The sequence below is a fragment of the Sinocyclocheilus grahami genome, unplaced genomic scaffold, assembly GCF_001515645.1.
Source record: "Sinocyclocheilus grahami isolate Dianchi unplaced genomic scaffold, SAMN03320097.WGS_v1.1 scaffold58.1, whole genome shotgun sequence".
Lineage (NCBI taxonomy): Eukaryota > Metazoa > Chordata > Actinopteri > Cypriniformes > Cyprinidae > Sinocyclocheilus > Sinocyclocheilus grahami.
Genome location: NW_015505237.1, coordinates 100,829 through 128,660, shown reverse-complemented (window position 1 = coordinate 128,660; position 27,832 = coordinate 100,829). Strand labels below are relative to the sequence as shown.

Below are 27,832 nucleotides of genomic sequence, written 5' to 3'. Positions count from 1 at the left end.
CGGCGCCTATTTTATAGTCACACCGGTAGTGACGTCATGGCTGTCGCCGGCCAACGAGTTGGTGTTTTTTCAATGTATGCTTCAGACACGGGTCACGATGAGGCGTTCCTCATAGCGACCCCTAGAGGACGCAGTGTCTCGTTCCCTACTCAGGGAACCATGGTTACATAAGTAACCTGAGACGTTATATAGTGTTCCTTTAAATTAAGGTCCACAGCTAATTCTAACCATCAGTGGGGCATCTGCAGATTGTATGAAAACGTACAAATGAAACTGTACATATTCATATGAATTAGCCACAAATTTGGTCAAATGTAAAATGGTTATGAATTTCAACATATTTAGCACATAGCTGAAACTGAATTGCAAATGTTTAGAAAATAAGAGACTGTGCTTTTTTTGTGCTGAAATACTGCGTGCGCATAAGTTTGGCAACTATTTAGTGAATTCACCCCTGCGCTGTGAAGATACAACAACATTTAGGAAAATCTTAACACAAAACCAAGGAGATATTTCAGCAACATAAAACACATCCATTTAAGATAAACAGTGGTTGCAAATACCGAAGAGCATTTAGAGTAACATTGCCAAAACAATGCTGTGGCACTGACTACGAGCGCAAAATAAATTATTCTGACTTTCGTTTCTTCCCCTCCTCTTGCCCAGCTCATAAAAGATGGTGAAGTGTGTGTGATGTGGTCGGCGATCTCAGTCAGAATGAACTGATTACCATGGAGCTGCAAATCCTTTGAGTCATGGCACACAGTGACATTCTTTAGACTCTTAAAAATAGAAACACTTCTCTTTTTTCCAGATTTGTTTTTCTCATTCGATGTCTGTGGGGCATCCTCTCTTAGTTTAGAGTCTCGAATCATAACCAGATCCTCTCTCTTTTCTCCACTTTCTCCTTTTCCTTCTGTTGTTGGAGCTTGTTTAATCTTGAGGGGAAAATTGGCTTAGCGTGGGAACGACAGAATTCTTTGAGGATAGGTTTTGTTGTTTTTGAGTGTTTTTTTCCCCTATTTCAAGTCAGGAAAAGTATGAGCTTGTGCCAAAACCTCATAAAGTAAGATAAAAAAAAGGCAGGCCACAACACTATGACAAAGATAGGGCCTACCGCTCGAGAGCTTTACAAATTACAATCTTTTGAAGGAATAAAGAGAGATGGAGCAAGAAAGAGAGGGAGGAGAATAATATTTGGAGGGAGAAGAAAAAAGGGAAAGAAATGTGGATGGGTTGGGGGGAGAAGGGGAGGAAACATTCCCCTGGCCACATTAAAGACAAAAAAAGAAAACAAACAGAAAAACATGTCTGACATGAAGACGCTGGTTTCTGTGGCGACAGACAATGGCTGCTTGTGGCCTAGTGAGGCCTACCCGGCCCGTCTGGGCCCCGGCACCAGCGAGAGTTACCGCAGTCAGGCCCTCTATCGGGGGCTCTGCGCTGTGGGAAAACAGCTTGAAAGGGACCTCACTCTCGGCCACAAAGGTCCCTTTCTGCTTCCTCTTGTTGGCTTTTGCCCTTCTTATTTATCTTTTGGGTGCCGGATGAGATGGGCATGGCTGCGTGGGTAAACACGCTGCTGTCTTCCTCATAGAGGGTGAAGGCCGCCGTACTCACTGCATGAAATCACATGCTGCCTTTTGATAGCAGTATAGACGCCGACTGTCATCATGAACGTGTAAATCATGGTATCGTGACCTTCACTGACTGGATGGGCCCAATGTTACTATGTTTTTTTGCAGCACATGCACGCAGAGTAACATAACTTTGGTCACATTGTGCAATCCATTGTTGTTATTGTTAGCTAAAACTATTAAAAACATTTCCGTTAATTGAAATCATGCTGAAATAAAACAAAATATAAATGTTAGATGAAAAACAAAAACAAAAACTTGAATAAAAATGAGAAATGTTGCTTTGGCTATCTAAATGTCTGAAATAAATGTTTAAGAAAATTACTAAAACTATAACTGAAATAAGATAAATATAAATTAGAAATATGTATAAAATAAGAAACAAATAAATATGTATAAGATTTCAAAGTAAAATTACTAAAACCTAAACTAAATATAAAACAAAAAAATATAAAAATAAAAGCCAATTATATATATTAAAATAACAAAAAAGAAAATACAAAAAAAAACTAATAAAATTCAAACGTCTACCTCTAATTTTCAGTTGTTTTTTTTATTAGAATTATAGAATATCAATTCTAATTATAGATTCATCTATTTATTTCACAATTATGCAGGTAAAATGTAAGAAGTATTTTTTATACAAAGAAAAATATTAGGAATTGAAAAAAAAATCAACAAAAAAGGTGCAGATGCAGGAAGAAAAAGAAAGCTTATAGCGGACCTCAGTAGATAAAAAACAAAGTAGAATAAAAAAATATACTTTACTATAATATTACTATATATTAAAATATTAAAAATTAAAAGGAAGGAAAGCATAACAATGTTTTATGTGCCAAATGTGCAAAGCAAATTTATAATAAAATGTATTTCACTTACTAAAATAATTGAATAAAATAATTACATAATTATAAATATAAAATAATTAAATAGATTAATTAAATAAATAAAACAAGTAACAAACACACACACACACATTTCATAAATAAAAGCAGTATAAAGCAGTAAATATAAAAATATTAAACTATAAATAATAAACTGAATTGCCTCAATGACGTTATCAATGTGTCATTTTAGATATCCATCAATAAATTTCATCTGAAAAAAGAGAAATTGACATGTGAGAGCAAACAGACTCCTCCTCAATAACCCAGTCAGTTGTGACATGTGTCATGCATTCAGTGCATGTGTTCTTGGGGACACATGTCCATGAATATACATACACAGATTCATGCGATGCGGAGCTGTGTTATTTGTGGGCAGGCCTCAGCGTCTGGCATTCCTCTCGTGGCTGGAGGAGAGATAAGTCCCTGTGGGATTCGTCAGCGCTGGCAGTGGGGCCTCTGCTCTCCGACACTCAGAGAGTCAAATGAAAAGAAACATCAAAACACGGGCTGATTTTGGGGTCAGTCGCTGAGATTTACACATAAAGGGAGGAAAGTCGTGCAAGATGTGGTAGAGCTGGTTAAATGCATGTGGGCGCGTGGGTGTGTGTGTGTCAGCACAAATTAATACACGATTACCGCTCGAGGGAGACTGTGTGAGCTTTGGCTGCTGTCGTTTGGCAGTAACATTTAATATGCAAGTTGCAACTCCGAGTGTGTGTGAAAAACAGAAAGCGGGCGATCGCGTGTATGTGTGCATGCGCTTCTTTCTATGAGAGAATCGTAAAAATATGAGCTTGTTAATTTCAATTGTAGAGCTGTTCTTGTTGTGGTGAAGAGGGAGGGCTTTGCAAAAGCACTGAAGTGGCCAACCAAGAGCGTAAGAAGCCGCTTTGCTCAATACCAGCGTTCGCTTTGTTCTCCGGCTCTTGTTCTCAGTTTTCCCCCTTCAAACTATTTTTGCAGCTCAACTTATTTATTTACTTAATTCCCCCCACTGTTGCTTTCGTCCAATTTCCACAGCGATTTTCCCCCTTAATTTGTCATCAGCGGAGGAAGTGTGCCATGACAAAGATCAAAAACTCAGAGGAAGAGGAGGAGAAAGGGTGAGAAGCGAAGGATGCCGAAAAACTTTGTGAAAGAAAAATAATCAGAATGGAGAACGAGAAGAAAGCTTGGCTTTGAAGCGGGTGGACAACAAAAATAACAGCACAGACACGGCGAAAGGCCCGACTAGATTTTCTCTTAAGCTCCTTTCTTCTTGCTTTCTGGAAATGAGATCCAGACCCGAATAAAAGAGGGATTGGTAATGAAAGGAGATGGAGTCGGGGGAGGATGGAAGGATAAAGGGATCTCTTACACTCGTTTTGACTCACACATCAAACCATAAGCCTCCCGCGACGGTCAAATGCCACACGTCCGCTCGCTGCTAATTGCTGCCACCATCCATCTCTAAAAGCAGGAGGACAGGGGAGATGTATGAACAAGCATATGCGCTTTATACAGAACATACCCTGGGAAAACTCATGAACAGAGGCAAACAAGCACACATTTACATGTAGAGTGGCCCCGAGACCTATTTGGACACATAAGTGACACTCCACAAAGCATTTTGAATTCATAATAAAGTATCAAACCAAATGGCATAAAATACTAGCAAACCTTTATCAAAACATAAGAAGTGACTTCACTTCTCTAAACCACTTCTCCTTTTTAGTGAATTTATGAAGAAAGTTAGCGTAGGTGTTTAGCAGCTAGCAGTGCTAAAGGCTGGAATACACTACACAATTTTTAAAAATCTATACAGATTTTTAAAACACTAGGAGCCTGCTCACTTTGTAAGTAGGAAAATCTGTCCATCATGCACCAAAAGACTGAGGATCATACACTACCAGACTTTTAAGTTGTTCCGAACGCAACAAACTCATGCGCCTTTTTGGTAAGAGACACGTGACAAATAAAAACAATTTGCTTTCTAAAATCAGCTAAAAATATCAAACATGTTTGATATTCTCCAAATGGAGAGTATTCCAGTATTCACGAGTCATACTCTCGTGAACGTGTGACAGACTTCTCTGAAGAGAAGAAATTGTTGAATAAAGTTGTTATTTTAGTTTTCTTTGCAAACAAAATGTATTCTCGTAGTTTCATAACATTAAGGTTGAACCACTGATGTCACATGGACTGTTTTAACGATGTCTTTACTACCTTTCTGGGCCTTGAACGTGTCAGTTGCGTTGATGTCTATACAGGATCAGAAAGCTCTTGAAATATCTTAATTTGTGTTCCGAAGATGAACGAAGGTCTTGCGGGTTTGGAACGACATGAGGGTGAGTAATTATTGACACAACTTTCATTTTTGGGTGAACTATTCCTTTAATTTGAGATTATTACAAAGTGCACTTAAAAAAAAAAAAACGTACTTCCTGAAAGTGATTTCTAAAAACAGTCATGACAGTGCCTTTGTGTTTTTTTATTTCATTCATATTGTATTGCCTGCAAGTTCAGTTCTTAAAAATACATACTTTTAAGATTTTAAGAACACATTTATAAGGGCCTTTAGGAAATGTCAATGTAGTCTACTCTGTGTTTGTGGCTTACAGTGTAGCTAACTACTTTTTTCAAAACAGCAGATTGACTATAGTTCAGCTATATGTCATTATGGTTAACTTGTAGCAAGCTACATTTTTAAATTAGCTTCTCCAAGACTATATTGTACATTAACTGTGAATATATTCCATTAACCTTTAACAACCCATAAGTGTTTAAACACAATTTTGTCTTCATTTTGTACAGCATATCTTGTGATCTATGAATATTTTAGGGGGTCATTGCACATACACTTTTAAAAAATAAAGTGGGGTTTTTATAGAGATGCCATTTAAGAACCATTTTGGGTTCCCCAAAGAAACTTTCAGGAAACAGTTCTTAAAACAACCGTTTTATTATAAGTATAAAGAATATTTTAATAATCTAAAGAACCTTTTCTCCAATGGATTCTTCATGGAACCATCAATGCCAATAAGGAACCTTTATTTTAAAGAGTGTAGGTGTAATTGCATCAGAGGAGCTGCCTGTCCCACACAATTGCACTGGCATGAATATGTGCACACCAGGAAACTATTCAATTGCAGGCCAACAGGAAGGCAGAGGGGTGGATGGGGTATTGTGTAATGCAGGGCATGCTGCTGCAGCTCTTGGGTCAGTAAGGCACCGTTCCTGACAGCACACTCCTGCCAGACACTTGTAATTCTAGTTACCATGGTTGCTCTTGCCCAACAGCTTCCCACGGTAGTGGATGAGTTTACGTGTACGTGCTTAGCACTAGTGTGAAGTGAAATGTTTCTTTTGAAAATACCGTGTGTCTGACATGGAAAACTGAAAGGCTGTCATCCTTGAGGAGATCCTCTGTTCAGACACTCAATGGCTAAATACTCTCTTAACCTCTCTTCATCTCTCTCCAGACTGAGGGCATCAGTTCAGGGTCACTATCAGAGCTGCTTTGTCCCTCAGACTCAGGGATGCATCTGTCACTGGGTCAGTGCCTTTGCAAAAGGTAACTTATTTACCCATACAGGGTGCATATTTGATTATATTAGTGCATATTAGTAGCATTTGAAAGAGTACCGTCCCAGTGACAGCTTTGGTACCTTTTTTTCTGAGAGTTTACTTAACCTCTCTTCATCTCTCTCCAGACTGAGGGCATCAGTTCAGGGTCACTATCAGAGCTGCTTTGTCCCTCAGCCTCAGGGATGCATCTGTCACTGGGTCAGTGCCTTTGCAAAAGGTAACTTATTTACCCATACAGGGTGCATATTTGATTATATTAGTGCATATTAGTAGCATTTGAAAGGGTACCGTCCCAGTGACAGCTTTGGTACCTTTTTTTCTGAGAGTTTAGTTGAAGTGTGTAAAATCTATCACTAGCACATATTTCATATATTTGTGGGGAATTTTGAGGCAAAAAGTGTCCAAATAATTTTTTTTTAACAATGAAGACAGTGGAAACTCACTTTTCAAGCAAAACATTTAGAGTATTATAGTTTCAGAGTATTGAAGTAATAGATATGCTGACAAAACATATCAGGACACCTGTGTGAACTTCATACATTCATTACAAAGCAAGTGTCCATGTACTTTTTCGGGGCCACTGTATGTGTGCATGTGGGTCCAAATCTGAGGCACTGTTCCCACAGCGTTCTTCCTATTGTCCTGGGAGAGAGGGAGAGAAACTAATTAAAAAGAGTGGAACAGAGGAGACAGAGAAACAGAGACAGAGGGAAGGAGGGAGGGACAGAGGGGGGTAAAGATAGAGCGAGATGAGACAGTGGAGAGAACAGGCTAATTGAAATGAGAGAAATGACAGAGAGAGAAAGAAGGGAGGGCTGATGAGGGGCCGGGATGAAGGGAGGGAGGGAGTGTGGGAGGGTAAGGAAGAGGGAGCCAAAACTGGCAACTTTGCCAAAGTGCCCAAGTTCAGTCACTTGTGCTGCTACAGCAGAAAGCGGGAGGACGAGTGTAGCCAGGGTGACCGAAAGGTAGGAAGGGCCAGAAAAAGCAGGAAAAGTGAGAGAACGCAGAAGAAGAAGGACTGTCATTCTCTGGCTTCAAGTCCAGGGGGTCTGGAGATGTCAAAACACGACTAGAGGAAAAAACGAGTACCAGACTCAGTCAGCAACAGAGGTCTAATAAAGACTCCCAAGCAAGCGTGCTTGTATTGTGGTCGGAGGATAAAGGGAGGAATAGAGGCGAAGAAGGTGGAGAGGAAAAAGAGGAAATAGGGAGGGGCGTGTTCGCATTAGAAGGTGGCTGCTTTCCTTACAGTTGCCAGGACAGAGGAGGAATCCATCATCTGAGATCATCTTGCACGGCTCCATCGCTCCATCGATTCAGCAGTCCCTCGCCGGGATAGAGGAGGAACGAGGACCCTGTGGCAATGAAGAGACCTCATGATTACAGTTCCCCAGACTCGGACACGGACGAACTGATCGATGTCGGACAGGAGGACAGCTACTGGTGAGGACTTTGAGTGTACATTGTATAATGTGCTCAGCAGGGATGATATATGGCTGTCAGTCGCTCTACTGTTCATGTAGAGCTCACACTACAACTCAGAAACTCTAATATAAATTCTCTTAAGTTAAATTAAGTATTAATTGAAATTTACAAATGTACTTTTTAGTGCAAAAATAGCAACTTTTTTTTGAGAACTGCATGGTCGACTCTACATGGGCCTTCAGGGTTGATGATGCACTGTGCTGTTTATAATAATTCATAAAATGTTTAACATTCACAAATCAAGATATATAAATGCTATATGTCGTTATAAAGATTTTTGGCATTTTCCAAGGTAAGCAATTTTGGTAACATGTAATTTGGTAACACATTTTTGGTAACAAAAATTCCTTGGTTCATGTATTAACTATGGTATTAAATTATGTATAATTACAAGCAACCCTAGCTAAATCTATAGTAAGTGCATGTTGTTAATTAATATAACAGTGCTTGTAATTACACTGTAGCAGAGGTACATTAAAATAAATTATGACCACAATTTTTCATTTATTGCTATTTTTATTGTGCTTTGCTTGTTGATTTTTTATGATGCATCAGTATTCAGTCAGGTTTTAATGAGGAGCAGAGGGGACGGTGAAGACACATGCCCAAAATTGACAAATCATCAAATTGTTAATATTACAACCTAGATTCAGCAGAAAATGTCCTGTTGTTATCTCTCCCTAAGTAGCACATGTCACTGATATCAACACTACTCCTGATAGTTGAGTACCGTGACACAGGAGTTTATGCGAGTGGACACACGTTGTCAAAATCACGCACAGGGCCAATGTCAAGTGGGCGGCTGATGGAGGCCCATAATGATCTTATTTGACTTAGTCTTGAAAGGCGTATCTTCCTATTGCTGTGCCACTGACGAGAATTAAGCTCAGCATGCTTTTTCCTTCTCTGTCTGTTTTGAATTTTTCTCTCAGTCATTTAGTCTTTTTGATACAGTATAAAGCTGTGACACAAATCAAGAGCAGACTAAAGACACATGTAACCGCCGTTTGGTCCTTTTGAATTGCGCCTTACGATGACCAATGTTTTCTCCTTTTATTGCAACTCTTAACCAGGACGCAAAAACTCTATACAACAGTTTATTCCTGTAACTAATTTTCTTTTTGGACTAGACTCTTTCCATCTAAACAAACCAAATGTTTGTGCATTAAGCCTCTTAATGTTAAAAGGAACTACAATACGATATAAAAATAATAGTTCTGCGTGGACGTCGAAGTAAAAGCAAAACAAACAGTGTCGTTCTGCTGGCAGAGCGCAGAAAGTGCCCATGCAAACCAGATCCACATTGAAGGATAATACCAAGTATTGATGTGCTCAAAGTGCACGCAAACGCCACTCTTTCAGCCTGCCCTGCGGATATGTAATCATCATGTCTTTTGAGCTTAAAAAGAAAATGCTTTCGTACGATGCAAAAATCATAACATATTAGCCATCTGACAATAATGTCCAAAAACGCGTTAAACCAAAATAATCTTGTTTTCTGTTTACCCCGGCGCTCCCGCGTCTAGCTGTTCCCCAAGACAAATTAGATTGGGTTTGATGATGTGCAACAGCGTTTCTGCGTTGTATTAAGTACAGTAATGACAACAATATGCATTGACATCAAAGCTTTAATCTGTCCCCTTCCCCGCTCGCTCTTTCTCTTGCTCAGCCCTGTCACTGGGTCCATGTCTCCAGGCAGTACCTCACAGATCCTGGCGCGCAAGAAGAGAAGAGGGGTGAGTTTACGTCAATCTAGCTCTGTTTTTCCCCTGCTTGTTCGAGAACAGACCAAACCTATAATTCTTATATGATCTCGGTACAAGGTCTCTTCTGTGAACGCTGGTCTTTTTCAAAACTCCCTGCAACATGACCCTCTGCAGCAACATGCATTTTTACAGTTTAAGCCCTCTTGTCTGACTTTGATTTGTGTTTTCCTAGTTGACTTTCCTAGTATTTTTTCCAAAAATCTGTTCATAAGAATGCTGCAACTAGGCCTCGGCCACAAAAATAATCCAGTTAGCAAATGCTTTCCACTTTAAATCGTTGTTCTGTGTTTAAATCGATTCCGCTGGATTCCACAGATAATTGAGAAGAGACGCAGGGACAGGATCAACCACAGTCTATCGGAGCTCAGGAGACTCGTACCCAGTGCCTTCGAGAAGCAGGTAAAATGCCACAGGCTTAGTTTGATGCTTTATATTGTATATTAAAATCAGCTGAGCGGACAATCGCAAATTTAAAACTAAAACCAGTTCCTTCTTTCCACTTGGTCAGGGCTCCTCTAAACTGGAAAAGGCAGAGATTCTTCAGATGACTGTGGATCATCTGAAACTGCTGCATGCCATGGGCGGCAAAGGTGAGAGAAGATACTGAGTGAGAAATTTCAGGAGAACCTTCATGAACGTATGCAGTATTGCTCATACTGTGGGTTATGGATTTTGGCAAGTCCATAACCTCAAATATTCACTTAAGCACATAACTCGACTCGCATGTTTGTATTATGGGCATGAACCTTCATGAACATCATCCTAGCATTGTAACAGTGATGTTAGCACATTCAAAAAAGTACAAATTTTGTCTTTACATGTATTAAAACTTACTGAATTTTACTGACTTACAGAATGTACTTTTAAAGACTGGTCAAATATCATTAAGATTAATCACAACTGTGTTATCCCATTTTAAAGATACTATTTTAATTTTTTTTTTCAGTTTTAGTACAGTTGCATAAATCCATTATTTATTTGAAAAAATAACATGTTTTTGTAAAATCACACTTAATATTTTTCTCACTATATAGGCTATATAAGCTACTGTTCAAAGGTTTGGGGTCAGTGAGATTTTTTTGAAAGACGTCTCTTATGTTCAAAAAAAGCTGCATTTATTTGATAAAAAATAAAGTAAAAACGGTAATAATGTAAAATATTATTACAATTTATAATAACTGTTTTCTATTTTTATATATTTAAAAATGTAATTTATCGCTTTGATGGTAAAACTGAATTTTGAGCATCATTACTCCAGTCTTCAGTGTCACGTGATCCTTCAGAAATCATACTAATATGCTGATTTGCTGCTTTAGAAACATTTCTTATTATTGTAATTTCTTATTAATAAATAAATTATAATTTTTCAGGATTCTTAGATGAATGGAATGTTCAAAAGTATATAATTTAATTTGAAGTAGTAAGCTTTATATCTATATATCTTACTGACTCCAAACTTTTGAAAGGTACTGTAAAATGGGTCTTTATGCATAAAAATGTGTAGCTGCTTTCATATTATGAGGTCCTTCAAAAGGGCATTATTATCATTGTGGGTGCTCCTTGGTATCAAAATTTTTTTTTAAAAAGGGGGGGGAAAACAACCCTGCCTTGTGTATCAAGTAGATAATTTAAGTGTTCTCTCTCCTAGGCTACTTTGATGCTCGTGCTCTGGCAGTGGACTACAGGACTCTGGGCTTTCGGGAGTGTGTTGGAGAGGTGGTGAGATACCTCAGTTCTCTGGAGGGGGTTGAATCCTCAGACCCCATCGGTGCACGCCTCGTGTCCCACCTCAGCCACTGCGCCAGTGAGCTGGACCCTCTCCTCCAGAGCCCTGCTGCTCTGCCTTTTCCTCCTTGGCCCTGGCCCTCTTTTCCTCAGCTGGCATCTACTTCATCTCCAGCCTCGTCTAGCCCGTTTCCCCCAACTACCCGCCGGGATCTGGCCCCCCATGCCACCGCCGCCTTGCTGGGCTACCCTTCACCGGCCCTGCGAGTGGGATCTTTGAGCACCCAGGGGGCGATACTGAGTCCAGCGATGACCCCGGTTCGTCGACTGCCCTCTATCCCCGGACATCCACACAGACTTCAACAGCACTCACCTGATGGACTCACAATCCCATCATCCTCCTCCAACTCCTCCCCTCCCCAGATTTCCTTCAGACCCTTTGCCCCTCTGGGGTCTCCAGCCCCAGGTCGCAGGGGTTTGGGCAGCTCCAGTAAGCCCGGACAGGCCTGGGGCACAGAGATTGGGGCATTCTGAATCAGAAGTTTGGAGTTTATGACAGTCTGAAAGGAAAAAACATTTCATGGTCATTTGGACTTAAGACCACCTTTAAAAGGAACTACAAAGCATTGAACAATTCAAATTCAAATGTTTTTTTTCAGTTCCTTCTACTATTCCAACTCAAATAGCATTCAAAGTCTCAGAAAAATGGTACAAATGCTGTCACTGGGGCATTACCCTTATAAAAGATATAAGATAAAAGGGTAAATATTAATACATACATTTTACATATTAGTACACCAGTGACTGCTTTTGTACTTTTTCTGAGAGTTTAAAAATAAGAAAATAAAAAAAAGGTCTGATTTTGTTTACAAAGAAAAAATAGAAGAGAAATTAAATGGTCTGTAGAATTCAACTGTAAAATCAAAGGTAAATGCAACTTCCAGATAGACTGCTCAGTGCTATGAACTTGGATTTTGAGATCTAGATACTGGAACTTTCTAGAACGCTGATCTTTTATCTTTTTTTTATTAGTGTACTTGTTTACTCTGTCATTTATACATTAACTTGGATTCTGACATGATATACATTTGAGAGATTACATAAAGAAAAATGTGCCTTATCAAAATACTGTTCCTCTTGTTCACTTACTTGTGTGTGCAAGTACATGTAGCTTCCAGAAGATGGCAGCATTAGAACAAAATGTGCTGATCACAATTCTCTCAGAGCATTGTATGCATAATCATGTGAATGTCTTAGAGTGCATCTTCCTGAATCACAAAATCAAAGAAAATCTATTATCAATGCCATGTCTTTTTATTCTATAATGGACACCAACTGTGTCCTAAAAGTAACAAAAGTAACAAAAAGGCCAATTTAAACTACAAAAAATTTACAAATCCTGTAGACTACAACTTGCATCATTAGGAAATTTTATTAGCAATGTTTTGTTCAACTGACCTTCCACAGGCTTAAAAAGCCCATTAAAAAGACATTTCAAAAGGGAAAAATATCAAATTTGCCTACAAGATTTAAAGCACAGGCGTACTCATAAAGTACGCAGACTGACTCTTATCTGAAAGACTCCTCTGGGTGCTATAAGAGTAAGGTGCCATTTAGAGCATCTGTTTTCTTTAGCTGTCTCCAGAGACGGTGATGAGAACACTGCGGTACGGCGGCCACTCAGTGAAAACATGGTGGCTGCTGGCCCTGATCCTGCAACAGCAAGAGGAAACCAGGCACACTGTGTGCCCTCTCAGTGCCTCTGCCAACCACTCTCCATCTACAGGCTGTAATTAGAGTGAAACCAAACTAACCCGCTCTCTGAAAAACACACAGGAAACAAAAAACTGATCTTGTCGCACACATATTCTCACACTAGAAACAGAACACTGTGTAAGAGATAATGTATTGTATAGTCAAACTCAGCCAGTTATTCACCCTGATGGTGAACAGAACTACAATGTGTAATGGAATTTTTTGTTGTAATAACCTGCTGATGGTACACTATCCCCAGATTACACATGCATAATTACCAGATAAATACGTCGATATAAAATATTGATTTAAGTTAGTTATTTTACATTTTTACCTATATATATATATATATATATATATATATATATACAGTGGGTAAAAAGAGTAAGAAAGGTAGAAATAAAGAAAGATAAAAGCACTTGGTCAACGTTCCAGCTAAGAATAGTCCATTACAATTTACAAAACAATCTGAGGTGTGTTTCCCAAAAGCAACTATGGTTGCAAGTTCTGTCGTTACCAATAGAGTTCAATAGAACTAACGACTATATTTAGCTAACGATGGTTTTGGAAAATGCACCCCTGCCTAGCAATAAAGATGAACGCTGCGACAGCATATCAATACTTCAGTCCTCTGAGGTCATTCACAAAATACAAAAAGGGAAGAAAAAAACACCCACTTTTTCAGTCTGATTTTTTTGTTGTTGCCATTTTGCTTTTAATTATGATAGGACAGTGTAGAGTAGTCAGGAAGTAAAGTGGGAAAGAGAGAAGAAGAGGGCGGGGGGGTGTCTGGAAATGTCCTCAAGCCGGGATTCAAATTCAGGACGCCCGCAATGTAACGCCATTATACTGTATGTTACCATTGGGATTTTTAAAAAGGCTTTGTTGGAAAGTTGTAAGCCATGAACCAAACCAACAAGCTATGAGGTGAATGCAAATTTGATTTGAATTAAAAAAACTATTTGAAATTTGAACAAAAAGATACAAGACTTAATGGTTTTAATGAGGGAAAGAACAATATGACAATCAAAATAAAAACGATGGAGAAATATTAAACTATTGATTCAAAAATGCTTATATTAGAAGCAATATGATAAATTTATTGCAAAATATGCATATATAAACAAATATTTAAGTAGTTTGAGAGCGTAGGGAAACTGAATGTATATCATTTGCAGCGCTTCATGGGAACAGGCATTGCTAAAGAGTTTTCTGGTGGAATTAGCTCGTTTTGATTCTGATTAGTGGACTCAATCAGTTATCATGACATAAATGAGATCTTTACTTTTGGAACCCAGCTGGTGCTCTCTATACAGTATTGTACGGTGGCCGTAAAGTGCAAAGCAAATCACAATTCTGAAAACAAAATAACAAATTACAAATGCAAATGCAAGTCTAAAAAACAAAATAACAATTCAGAAAGCACAACAACAATTCAGAAAAACATTATAACAAGTCAGAAAACACAATGTCAAATCCGAAAACAAAATAACAAGTCAGAAAACACAACGACAACTCAGACAAACCGGAAGAGGTAGGTATAGTTTGAGACAGCGCCATTGGTTTGGGATTACTCACCGCTGACTGGACGAGACATCTGTCAATCAATGTATACAGAGAAGATCCAGCCGAAGAACAGCAGAGTCGTGGTAGAAAGTTCGGAGATGGTAGTAAAGTAGCTCAGTTTAAATGTATTGTATTAATTGCCCTTACAATGGAATAAAAAATACGGAGTGTCTATTTACATTTAGTTAAAAGTGGCCATTAAACATCAGCTCCAGTGGTGCAGGTGGATAAGTGCTTGCCCTTGGATTTTGACGCGATCGACCCGGGTTCGATCCCACCTTTTGCCGAACGCATCAAAATGCCAACGATTAGGGCTTATCCATCTGCACCACTGGAGCTGGTGTTTTACAGCCACTTTTAACTAAATGTAAATATATACTCCGTATTGTTTGATTGACAGATGTCTCGTCCAGTCAGCGGTGAGTAATCCCAAACCAATGGTGCTGTCTCAAACTATAAATACCTCTTCCGGTTTGTCTGAATTGTCGTTGTGTTTTCTGACTTTTATTAATTTGTTTTCGGATTTGTCGTTGTGCTTTCTGACTTGTTATTTTGTTTTCGAATTTGTCATTGTGTTTTCTGACTTGTTATAATGTTTTCTGAATTGTTGTTGTGCTTTCTGAATTGTTATTTTGTTTTTTAGACTTCCATTTGCGTTTGTAATTTGTTATTTTGTTTTCAGAATTGTGATTTGCTTTGCACTTCTCGGCCACCGTAGTATTGCCATGAAACATCTGACTGCAACTGAGCAGTCAGAATCAAATATTCTAGAAACAGGTAATGCACAAAAAAAAGAAGCAAAATTGCATCTAAAACAAAAGTACAAATGAACACATTCTGTGACAGAGGGCATCCATTTTGTCTGACTCATAAGAAACAGATCAGCTTTCAGCGACACCACCGGAAAGACGGTATGCATCATTTACAAGACCGTTTCAAATTAAAAGTGGTGTTAACCATGAAAACGGAATAATCATGTGTTTTACCACCAAAAGGGCAATTAAAATAAAACATCAAAGTGTTGGTCTATGATGATGTGATGAAGATGTGGTGCTTTTTTGATTCCTGGGTTCTTTTTTTGTGTGTTTTGCCCAGTTTGAACTTTAAAATGGGCATGGAATGTGTGTATGCGTGTGCTAGACTGTGGCGGGACTGTGTGTCTGTGAGGGATGTGGCGCAACGAGGGCAGATTCTCATGCGAGTGGCGTGTGGACTGTGTGTAGAGAGACTAGCGTGTGAGCATGGTGTGTGTTTATGTTAGTGAATGTTTAGGCTTGAGAGTGTGTGTGTGCATGTGTGGGTCTAGTCCTCCATTCTTTTGGCACCAGTATAGTCAGTGCTGCCACCACAGCTTCCAGTATGGGCCACCACAATCACATGAGGCCAGCTTTCCCACGGGGAGGGGCCACGGAGGGAATAAACTCTAAAGAAGGAATATGACCCACACAGAGGACCAGGCAGGGTAGATATTTTCCTGTCAACATGAAAATAAGGCAGTCTGTATAGAACAAAAAGTCAGTTTAGGACGTCTGACCTGAGTTCATGCTCCTTTATCATGTTCCATTACCAGTGTATTGTTGCTTTGATACAATGCCTTTATCTTTCCACATTTCACATTATACTATGCAGACTGTGGCTATTTTAGCACTTGTTTAATGTACTAGGAGAGCCACCCCAGCTAAACAGTTCATCATTGCGAAGTTTGTCATTTTAATAATAACTTCCAATTAAAGCTTCAAACAACAATGAAGACAGCCTTGGGTTGCATGCACTCATTTGTAATTTACAATAAAATCTAAGAGCCTATCAAACCGGTTTACTTACAAGATACAGTGATAACAGTATCTCATCCTCTAATAAACATCATTGCCCTCTACTGGTCATATTCTGACAAAATCATCTGAATACTCAAATGAACAGCAGTTACATCATTAGTGAGGCTTGAGGTTCTTGGTTACGCAAAATTAATGGATTTAATGCATAAAAAAGCCTTCTAATATCTTCAGCTTTTAAATAAAATATGGTTGATACCACCGATTTATACCACTGTCCATGGAGCTCTTAATTCAGTGAAGATCGTGAGAAATGTGTGTGTAAACATTTGGCTTCTGCTCAGCCCAATCCCCAGCTAGTGATCCCTGACGGGTACCATGTTTTTCAGCCTCACACATAAGTAGACCTCCAGAATCACCCTGCCAGTCCAGAGTGAAAGGTAAATGAAGCAACCGTGAGCATCCACAGATGCTGCTCACTAAAAACATTCAGACTTCACAGACACATTAGAAGAACAGAGAAAGAACAAGTAACACAACCAAAACAAATTATTAAAAATTATAATTGACAACTGACACACATACTCATGCCACATATTTAGACGTGAGGACAGAAACTGAATATTCCTTAATCATGTAAAATGATGTTCCTTTTAGTTTAACTTCCAATTGAAAATGGCTTATGTTATTGTGGGCATCGTGTCTTGAATTTTGACTAGCTACAGCAAAATACTTTTATTGTTATATATTTCAGCTGGAAACGTACAAAGAGTTTGTGAGTGTACTTACAGGAAGAGACAGTAAGCTTCAGAGAATACTTGCCACTTGTTTGCAATGATGGATCCACCACAATAATGCTTGCCAGGGCAATTTAGCCATTCTCGTGTAAACACCCCCAACGCCTTGATTGTGAAGTTGTGTAATTTTCCACAATCCATCATCCCTGTGACAAAGAAGCATTCAGAATGGCTGTTTTCAGAGATTCTGTTAGACCACTTTCTTTTCATTTTTCAAGATCATGTTCCTGTGATCTTTGAAGAGATGTATAACCCCGCTTTATACAAAAAGTGCATGAAAGTCAGTGTCTATTACATGCAGTGTTACTCTAATACACGTACACCTGCAGCACCATGGACAGCAACAATCCAATAAACGACCCTGAGGACGACTCTTCTGTCTCCATTTACACATAACAATCCAGTAACAGCTTGTTCTGTCTTTTCACCTTAGCTACAGATCTTGTGCAAGAATAAAATCTCTGCATGCTAGCACTGCCTTTCAAAAGGGGCATCATTACAATGCATAAAACTATGTAACTCATAATAATTTTGATTGACTGGGAAGCCTGAAGTTACTCCTTTGAAATGTTAATGCACTCATGGTGTTCTTTAGTTCGATGGGGGAAAAAAAGGATTTCAATAGCATTACATATTCAACACCGTCATTCATCCAATGAGAGCAAAAGAAGGTAAAGAAAAGCTAACAGTGGTAGACATCATAATACTGAAACCATCAAACATCACCCCGCAGTCCAGCCAGGGTGTTCTAGAGTAAAACACATTGGATTTTTTCATTTGCAATTGCGAGATTATATCTCACATTTCTGAGAAAAAAGTAAACATTTTGAGATATAAACTCGCAACTGCGAAAAAAAGACTTGTGAGTTTATATCTAGCATTTCTCGCAATAGCGAGTTTATATACCGCAGTTCTGACTTTATAACGCGCAATTGCGAGTTTATCTGAGAATAAAAAAGTCAGAACTGACTTTTTACATTTTTACCAATTACCTTTTTTTTCATTCAGTGGCGGAACTAGGCATCCATTCTACCGAAAAGAAAATGCCGCAGCACAATCATAGTCCACCACTGACTTAAACTGAATTTGTCACGATGTCAGTCAGTTCTCACCATGGACTACATTTCCCACAAGCCCCGCACCTGGAACTAATTAATTACACACACACACCTGTTGTCCATCAGGAGCTCTATAAATGTCGCTCACACACACACACACTCACTGCCAAGTATTGATTGAAGTTTATGATTGTCTGTCTGGTTGCGACTGCGCCGTGCAGAGCGTTTCCTGAGCCTTAGTTTAAGTCGTCTGTTCCTGTGTTTACCTTTTGCCTGTGTTGGACTTGCTGTGACAATAAAGCGGCACTTGGATCCGACCCTGCCTTCTCGTATCCTTCCCTCCGTAACAGAATTACTGCTAGGCTATATAAGATTTTTAAAGTCATTCACATTCGAGTCTGAAGTGCAAAGTTACACCAATGTTTTTTTTTTTTAATGACCAGATATCAGTAAACATCAGGGTAAAAGGCTGCACTTTAAAGCAACTATACGTTTTTTATCTCTTACCTTGAAGTAAGTGAGGCAGGGAAATCAATTTCAAAATCATTCTGATGGTATCCTGACTGATGGTATCTTTCTCACGCTTATTCCCGCTAAAAGTCCGTTCAAAGAGTATGTAAAGTCGGTGAGCGGGTACGAAATTACGCGAAAATATTGCTTTACTGCAGCAACAAATGAACATGTATTGCTATATTTACGACAGTGATTTCCACTCAGTTAACTATGGGGCTCCAAAGTCGCAAAAACACACAAAACTACATACAACAGGGCCTTAAGCCAGCTGAGGTCACCGAGGTCCGGACCTCGGTCAATTTTTCATGTTCAAAAATAAAATGTGTTCTCTGAACGACTAATCTGCTGTTAAACTCCTAATATGAATGTATGCATGTATAATTCAGAATGTTTAGCGTCCGTGGTATAAAATGATCGCAGCGAGACGCTGGCGGACTGAACAGGCTTGAGAGTTGTGAGTGAGGGCGCGAGCGCGCAGCCTCCGTGTTGCCAGCTCCAGCTATTATAAGCGTTTTTTACTTGTCTTTTCCACTTAATTTAATAGTTTAGATAGTTAATAAAGTAGGAATTTGCGGCTTAGGGTCAGCGATATATTTATCTTATTCGCAAAAGATTTTAAATAATTTCAGTTTGTTTATTTTTATTTATTTATAGGTTTTTGTTTATTTTAATAGCAATATCTGGCAACGTTGCATCGCCGGCACTTAAACTGGCAGTAATCAAAAAAGTCCATGGACAGGTTATTGCTGACAAGATACGATTCGGTAAGGGAAACGCAAAAACTATATATTAAAAAATCATGATATTATCTGTCAGAAACGTTCAACGCTGTCAAAATCTGTAGCATTTAACACTAGTGCAGAGATCTGTAGAACAAGTAGATTACAGAATGAAATGAAATACGCAAACACTAGCCATGAAGAAGTCCATGCCAAGTCATTCAGTATAGTAGTTACATTTCCACAAATCATGCTATATAAATATTCATAAGAGCACTAGACAAAGTCATCAGCTATATAATGGTTATAAATAAAAACTATAACAGCAATTTGTATGGTTGCATGAATAATAAACAACTGATAAAAAAGTATCCACCCCATAAATATAGTAAAGTATTAACAAATTTTGATGCAATAAATAGGGTATGATTTAAAAATGATCATCCCTCCAAAACAGAGAAAACATCTTTCACAAACATCTACATTTCTGTCTCTTTTAAAGTGTTAATAGTGTATATAATTAGTTGTATTTATAGGGGTTATTATAGCACAATTCTATAAGGGGGTTATTATAGAAACCCCCTGGACCTCACTAATTTTCAAAGCCTGGCTACAGCCATGCAGTTGGTTTAAAAGTCATAGGCCTAATAAAAACAAGTTGAAAACAAACCAGTCACGGCTGATTTGACAGGATTACAGTCAGTAAAGTGTGTACATTTTTACTTACATTTTGAAGGTGCAAAGTCAGTAGAGGAGAACGGATTGTTTTAAACATTTCTAACATTTGTAAACATTCAAATAAATTCTGTTCTTTTGAACAGAAATATTAAGCAGTACAAATGTGTCCAACATTGATATTCTTAAGCGTCAAGAATGCTGTAAATTCAGCTTTGACATCAAAGAAATGTTACATTTTTAAATGTTATATATATATATATATATATATATATATAACATTGAAAACAGCATTTTTAATACTTTCAAATACTTTTCAAAAATTCTAATATTTGTAATTTCACAATATTAGTTTTTACCGTATCTTTAATTAAATCAATACAGCCTTGGTGAGCATAAGACAATTCTTTCAAATCCTATATATATAAGTCATTTAGCAGACGCTTTCATCCAAAGTGACTTACAAATGAATAAATGAATAATAGAACTATAACATTTCTATTCCAAATACATGCTGTTCTTTTGAACTTTTTATTCATCAAAGAACCCTAAAAAAATGTTTACACAAAAACATTTAGCAGCTGTTTTCAACATTGAAAATAATAAGAAATATTTCTTGAGCAGCAAGTCAGCATATTAAAATGATTTTTGAAGGATCATGTAACACTGAAGACTGGTGTAATGATGCTGAAAATTCAGCTTTGCCATCACGGGAATATTTAACATTTTAAAAAGTATTCAAATAGAAACCAGTTGTTTTCAATTGTAATAATATTCCACAGTATTTCTGTTCTTACTGTATTTTTGAGCAAATAAATGGAGACTTGGTGAGAATAAGAGACTCAAAAACATTACAAAAATCTTACAGAGACCAAACCTTTGAACAGTAGTGTATAAATAATTATTTTTAGTAGCCAGGGTTCATTATTGGATGGGGGCCCACAGATAGATAGTACTGGAGAAAAGTAGAAAACTTCAGGCTTCCTAGATAATCGTTTAATGCTTGTGTCACTTAAAATGAGTGACAACCTGTCAGACCATCATTCTTGCCGTCTCACCTATGTTGGCACGTCTCTTCATCTCCTTCCTCCGATTGGCAAACCAGTTGTACACTTTGAGCGCAGTGACTCGTTCAAAATCTGAAAGTTTGCATCCTGAAACAACATTTATATAAGAAATTAATCATTTAAATCAATACGTAAAGGCATTTATACATTCAGTGAGGCAGGGGAACAACAAAGATGGCAACGTTACAACTAGTCTGGGTCTGAGGCAGTTCAGATACTGATTGCAATCACTTACCAGGTTTTTGAATGACAGCATTACAAGCATTGGCAATTTCCTCTCTTTTGGCCTCATCAGGATACTGATTCTCTATAAAGAAACTGAGAACAAACAGAGTGAATCAGAACAAGACTTGTAATATCATGATCATTGTTCAACTAAAAGGAAGGCCTGAGAACACTGTGTAACACTGCAGATTAATAAAACAGGCTACTTAATGTTTATGACAATGACATTAAGTGTAAAAATGCTTGTGAATGAAGAAAATATTCCATATTTAAGGGTACACTGCCACCATACCTCACTACAAAAATATGGGGTTTGTGCCATTAAAATTCAGAATTCCTATGGTGAATCAACCACTGGACTTGAAATTATTCAAGAAAATTGTTTAAAAGAAAAATGATAATGTTATAAATGCACATATTGGAATTAATTCCATTGTATTATGTGCTTATCACTCTCATAAATAATTTCCTATATGTACAGAAACGGATTACTTGAAAAAAAGAACGAGACTTGTATTTAACGGCAGCATGTCTGCGTTTTAGAGAGTTTTAGCTCAAAGGAGTCATGCAAATGTTATTTTACAGATGTCACCCTGAGAGACAATTACTGTCTGAATAGTGTCAAAGACAGTAATGCTCTGTGATTTACCTCTCCATGATTGACTGGCACTCCTTTCTCCAGGTGAAGCGACTACCTCTGCGCAGTCTAAAAGGCCCAACTGCTGCCCTGTCTGCGGGGCTTCCAGCCAACCTCCAGTCAGGCTCCTCTTTAACCAGTGAACGCATGGACAGTGTGGCACCTGTTATGAACATTATCCAAAAATAGGGAATATAGAACTTAAAACGCATACAAACCAAAAGACAAGCAAATATGAATTCACCACACATGTAGTTAAACACAAATAAAGGGATGGTTCACAAAAATATAATTTTTTGTTGTTTAATTACTCTGAAATTGTTTCAAAACACCATGACTGTCTTCCATGGAACACAAAAGGAGATACTTAAAGCAGATTGTCTGCTGCTCTTTTCCATAAAATGGTCCCTGGTCCCCGTCCACTTTCATTGCATTTGTGTTCCATGCAAGAAAGAATGTCATACAAAAATATAATTTTTTGTTGTTTAATTACTCTGAAATTGTTTCAAAACACTATGACTGTCTTCCATGGAACACAAAAGGAGATACTTAAAGCAGATTGTCTGCTGCTCTTTTCCATAAAATGGTCCCTGGTCCCCATCCACTTTCATTGCATTTGTGTTCCATGCAAGAAAGAATGTCATACAGGTTTAGAACACATGAGAGTGTAATGTTCTATGAAATCTAAAGAGCCATTCTAAAAGATTTTAAAACCACCTTTCCACTAGTTCCGGACGTTTGTCGCATTTCGCCCCCTAGTGGCAGTCGTAACTGGTTGTGACGCACGTGTATTTCCACACAAAACAAATGACCGCAATACGCTTGAAAGAAAAGCCCAATAGGTTTTCTAGCGCTAATCAACTTAATGAATTTTGTAATTAGTATTTCAGATTTTTTATAACTGCCTGTTTTACGAAAATAGTATTTAAAGAATAATGTACTAGTGCAAGAATATTGTTCATTCTAATCTCACAATTTTTTTTAGAATATCTTATTAGAATCGCATATGGTCTAGCTGCAAAAGTTAAAATATTTCAACTCATCCGAAGCTCAAATCGGATCTGAAATTTCACTTATGCATACGATCAGAACTCTACGCAACTGCCGTACTACTCTCCACTGGAAATGAATGACTTCTGGTCTATTATTTTTGGAGATTGTGAAAAGGTGGCTTAAGACTCAGAGAGAACAAATATTAATTTCCAGAACCAGGTGTACTGAATTGAAGCTGTGTTTCCCTGCTGCATAGACGTTACCTGACTGGGACTGGTGAGCAGAGTACCAGGGGAGGAGGTGCATCAGCAGTTCTCTCTGCCTATTCCAGGGAGTGTCAGTCCTGCTCCTGGGGACCTGAGCATGCTGGTTTTCACTCCTTCTGATTCCTTTAACCCATTTAGGCAATCAGAAAACGGTGTTAACCAGAGTCCCTTCGAGGGCCGAAAACTTGCTGTTAATGGTGACGTCCGTTAACAAATATTAACAGAGCTCAATGAAAATCCTTCGAGAAAACTTCATTGTATATAACAGTGTTAATAGACATTCAAAGTGATTAGGTTCTTGGAGCCATGCTCAATTCTCTAGCGCTGTAGAGAATGTAAAAGCGTCATGCTCAGGGCTCTGTTAGTAGGGTCAGGTGTTAATTGCACCTCAGTGCAGAGAGGACATGAAAACCAGCATTTGACAAACCCAGGATCAGGACTGAGAGCTACAGAAGAAGGTCTAACCTGGGAGATGGAGAGCAGAAGTTGTCCTGGAGGGCTTCACATTACTTAATTAGCTCCTTTACGCATCAACACGTTCTTTATATTATAAATGCGAGATGATGCGGGTGTTGGCAGTGTTACAGCCTAAAAGGGTTTAAGGCTCATTTCCGACTCACACAACCTACACTTCTTGAATGTGCCAAAAACAGCATTAACCTAAGTGCATAATTGATGGAAAATGACACCAGTTGATTGAATTTCAATTCAGTGCGGCAACACAGCATGTCCTTCCAATACAGTCCTGATTTCTTTAATGTAAAGCCCTCAAGGACCATGCAAACTATATAGGGAAGATAAGGCAGAATAGCAAATGAAGACCAAAAATAAATAAAAAAATTATCAAAACTAAACATAAAACTGTATTCCTATTTAAGCCAGCCCCAAGTCCAAAATTCAGGCCACTGCCTTATGTTTGGCAAATCATCTTCCTGCAGAGGAACCACAACTCACCTGGGCTGTTGCGCTCCAGCAGGTACCAGCGATAGAACGCCCTGCGTTTGGAGTCGCTCATCTCCAGCCCCTGCTGCAGAAGCCACTGAGAGATGTAGCTCTGACTGATACCTGCAGAATATCATACAGTCATAAAAAGGAAAATAACCAGTAAAAGAAATGGCAGGAAAAGTAGAACGCACCAAAATAAAACCAAATACTCTGGAAATGCCATGCCAAGGGTTATTATTGGTAACTAAAACTATTAAAAACATTTTTGTTAATTTAAATACATTTTTTTAATTAAATTAAATACAAATGTTAGATGAAAAACTAGAAACTAAACAAAAATTTGAAATGTTGCCTTTGCAACTTAATTGAAATAATTAAGTTTTAGCACTAAAATTACTAACTAGAAAATAAATAAAAAATAAAACTGAAGTAAATCTGAAAAACAAAATAGTAATACACAATACCAAAAGCATGTAAAATAACTAAAATTACAATGAAAAATGCAAATATAAAAATAAAAGCTCATTCAAAATAATAATAGTATAAGTAATACTAAAATAAGATTGCTTGCTTCATTTAATTGGTGTGATTTTACAAAGATATACAAGGTCCAACCATTTCTAAAATATTGTTTAAATAAAATTGTTAAATAGCATGTGATCAATGTAATATTGACTCACAACAAACTTAAATTTCAAACAAACATCTTACTTTTTTGACACGCACTATTATGTTTAGAAAAGTGAAAGTCCTTGAAATAAACTGAATTCGATACTACAAGCACATCTGTACCCAATCTGTACTCTGTGTATTTAATGAGATCCAGTGCAGATATTTCACTGTATAAAGAATAATCTTGTGTAATAAATAAAGTAAGATGCAAGGAAATGCAAACTAAACTTGTAATCACAGTTTGTTTCCAGTGATTTTGTCGTGCAGACATTTTCGACATCTGTCTGAATTTCTCTATGCACTTGTCACACATGCACTAGTTTTGCATGCTTGCAGTCTGTTCCTTCATGTCAACGTTTGGGTTATCAAAGTTGTGGTTGGCCTAGATTTTCTCTGTCTGACAGTCTTGATCTGCAAAATTTTGGAGCAGCCTTGACATGTAAAAAAATTCAAATATGTATAATATATTTCTCCTGTTCAGCACAGGAAATAATTAATACTTTGTGAATGTACAGTAAATAAATATGTTTAATGGATTTAGATGTAAAAACAATACTTTAAGTACCCCATTTTCTGATGGTTTGCATGATAAGAAAACTGCCTCTGTTGGCTACACTTTTTCCACTGAAAGACAGAAAGCATTCAGAGTACCTGTGACTTGTCCCACAATTGCCTGCGAGATCCTTCTGTTATTGAGAAAAGCCTTTATCTCTTCTTTTACAAGGTTGCTGTCCCTCCTACAAGTCCAAACAAAGACAAGCATTTTTATTTTGTGGTAGAGGTAATACCGTGATAGAAATGTATACGTTTGTGACAGAAAAAATGCATTTAAAACATTCAATGGAGTTTTGATGTAGCACCTAAACAAAATCTCACAGGAACCTCAATTTTTGTGATATCAACTTCAAATTCGGAACATTAATTAGTTAGACATATAGCTTTAATTTTACAGCAATTTTAGATTCCAAAGAATTTTAGAAAATATTTATTTTATTGTACAGTGCTTTTTCTTTACAGTAAATATTTTACACTTTCATTTATTGAAATGCTTTCATTTCAATAATCTGCTGTTTGTATACTTTAAAAAGAGACCAACCTTTCAACTATTCATGAATTACAACCACGATTTTCACATTTAGCTTTTATACCTAAAAATATGGTGATTTGTTTCTGTCTGCTGACTGTAAAAACCTTTGAATTTAATATTTCAATACATTAAAACAAAAATGTTGAACCTGGCTTTTTACAATGTTCAGATTTCTGTTCAGGAAATGAGTGCATACTTATTAGATAATGCTTCTTTTGCGCATTGGAGTATTGCATAACATTTCAGAAAACTTGTATTACAAAAACGTTTGCAATTCTTAACGTTATCAATCAACTGGAGAAGTATTGGTGATCTCTTTTAGTTAATTATTCCCCTATTCACCTGTGTGTCTTGCCTTAAATGGGGAACATACTGTTTCATGTGCCATTCTCCAGAGCCAAAAAGTAACAGAAAAAGTATCAATTTGAACCAAATGTCCACCTGACCTGATTCAGAAAGGGCTCTTGTTCTCTGAAAATTACACTGTTGCTCAGGGACATTCACTGTCATTATCAGCTGTTATATTAATCTCTACCTCTCAGTAGACCTGAGAAGAGAAGCCCACAGAAGCAGCTCATAAAAGCTACCTCATGTATTCCTCCACCTTCTCCTCCAGATCCCAGTCCTCTTCTGCCAAGTCATAACTAAACGACCTCTGAACTCCGCTGGGTGGGTACATGGGTGGGGGCGAGGCATCATAGCTGTTGCTAGGCGATAATGCAGCATCCATAACAGGGGTTTGTGTGGTGGCTGATGTAAGAGAGGAGGAGGAAGAGGAGGAGGACGAGGGAGCAGCAGGGGCTGCGGAGGTAGGGGCACTGGGTGGGGCCGAGTGATTGTTGCAGCATGGGGTACGATGGTCTGGATCGAGCCTCTCTAAAGACTCAAGGGCTTGAATAATCTGAGGTTTCGTCATCCCTGACAGCCTTAAACGCTGGAGCAGGTCAATCTGTTCAATGGTATAGCGCGGCTCCACATCACAACACTCCATCCTGACATCTGCAGAACAAGACAGGGTAAAAAATAAAGCAAATTATGTTGTGTTGATAATTAAATTAACCTTCACTTCTTTATACGAGAAGCGTGTCATTTCTGCATTACCAGTGTGACCACAAAGAACAGCAAAAATAGCAGATTGTAGAATGATTCCATTCTACGGAAGTAAAAATCAAATTATTTTTTTCATAGGAGAATTGATTTTTAACTCAATTTCAAGTCATTAAAGATAGACATGCTATAGATGTGCTATAAGCTAAAGGTTATTAATTGATTTAAACTTATTTTTTAAAGTTGTGTTTAACAGCAGTGTATGAAAGCCCAACGATGCCACCCAGAGGTATCTTTATGTCTGGATACTTGTTCAGGACCTGTGGAAATTTCACCTGGGATGGGATAACCTCATTGAGTCTGCCAGCCTACAAAACAGATGGCAAACTTGGGTACAGGAACTGCCCAATTTGGAACAGCTAGAGATTCCCAGATGCTACACTCCATTTCAAGTACATGAGGAAACGTTCATCAGAGACCTGCACATCTTCTGTGATGCATCTGAAAGAGCATATGGCTCAGTATCATATCTACGCACAGAAGACAAGAATGGCCATATACACATTTCATTCATGTTGGCTCGTTCACGTGTAGCACCCAGGAAGCAAATGTCCATGCCACGACTTGAACTGAGTGCAGCACTTACTGGAGCACAGATGGCCAAAGTCCTCCAAAGGGAGCTCACAGTCACCATCAGGCAAGTCATCCTCTGGTCAGATTCTACCACCGTCCTTCACTGGCTGCTGTCTGACTCCTGCAGGTATAAGGTCTTCGTAGGAACTCGAGTTGCTGAAATTCAGTCCCTCACAGGCATTAATTCCTGGAGGTATGTGGATTCAGGAAATAATGCAGCAGATGACTTAACCCGTGGAAAATCCTTAAAGGAGTTGACACCATCATGCCGCTGGGCTAATGGACCAGATTTCTTGCATCAATCAGAACCCTCCTGGCCAACCATGCCGGCTGCT

At 38.2% G+C, this 27,832-nt stretch overlaps 2 protein-coding genes across 2 annotated transcripts in view; one reads left to right on the top strand and one right to left on the bottom strand.

Moving 5' to 3' along the window:
- The first annotated feature begins 6,956 nt into the window (after positions 1-6,956).
- On the top strand, positions 6,957-11,742 carry LOC107584347 (hairy/enhancer-of-split related with YRPW motif-like protein). The gene is made up of 5 exons (XM_016270923.1): positions 6,957-7,537; positions 9,249-9,315; positions 9,661-9,744; positions 9,854-9,935; positions 10,994-11,742. Exons 1-5 carry the CDS (start codon positions 7,458-7,460, stop codon positions 11,602-11,604), a joined length of 924 nt encoding a protein of 307 aa, XP_016126409.1. The 5' UTR covers positions 6,957-7,457; the 3' UTR covers positions 11,605-11,742.
- Positions 11,743-16,948: 5,206 nt separating this feature from the next.
- LOC107584316 (homeobox-containing protein 1-like) overlaps positions 16,949-27,832 on the bottom strand; it is a 12,489-nt gene continuing 1,605 nt past the window's right edge. The window contains exons 3-10 of the mRNA XM_016270893.1: positions 26,405-26,816; positions 25,382-25,467; positions 24,068-24,178; positions 23,111-23,236; positions 21,867-22,017; positions 21,228-21,310; positions 20,984-21,079; positions 16,949-17,106 (exon numbers count right to left, since the gene is read on the bottom strand). Of these exons, the coding sequence (XP_016126379.1) occupies positions 16,949-17,106; positions 20,984-21,079; positions 21,228-21,310; positions 21,867-22,017; positions 23,111-23,236; positions 24,068-24,178; positions 25,382-25,467; positions 26,405-26,816 (1,223 nt within the window). The remainder of the gene's footprint in view (positions 17,107-20,983; positions 21,080-21,227; positions 21,311-21,866; positions 22,018-23,110; positions 23,237-24,067; positions 24,179-25,381; positions 25,468-26,404; positions 26,817-27,832) is intronic.

Coding starts and splice junctions, on each gene's coding strand:
- LOC107584347 (XM_016270923.1), top strand. CDS start 7,458: ATGAAGAGACCTCATGATTACAGTTCCCCAGACTCGGACACGGACGAA. Junction 9,745..9,853: donor CCAGTGCCTTCGAGAAGCAG/GTAAAATGCCAC, acceptor CCACTTGGTCAG/GGCTCCTCTAAACTGGAAAA. Junction 9,936..10,993: donor GCATGCCATGGGCGGCAAAG/GTGAGAGAAGAT, acceptor TCTCTCTCCTAG/GCTACTTTGATGCTCGTGCT.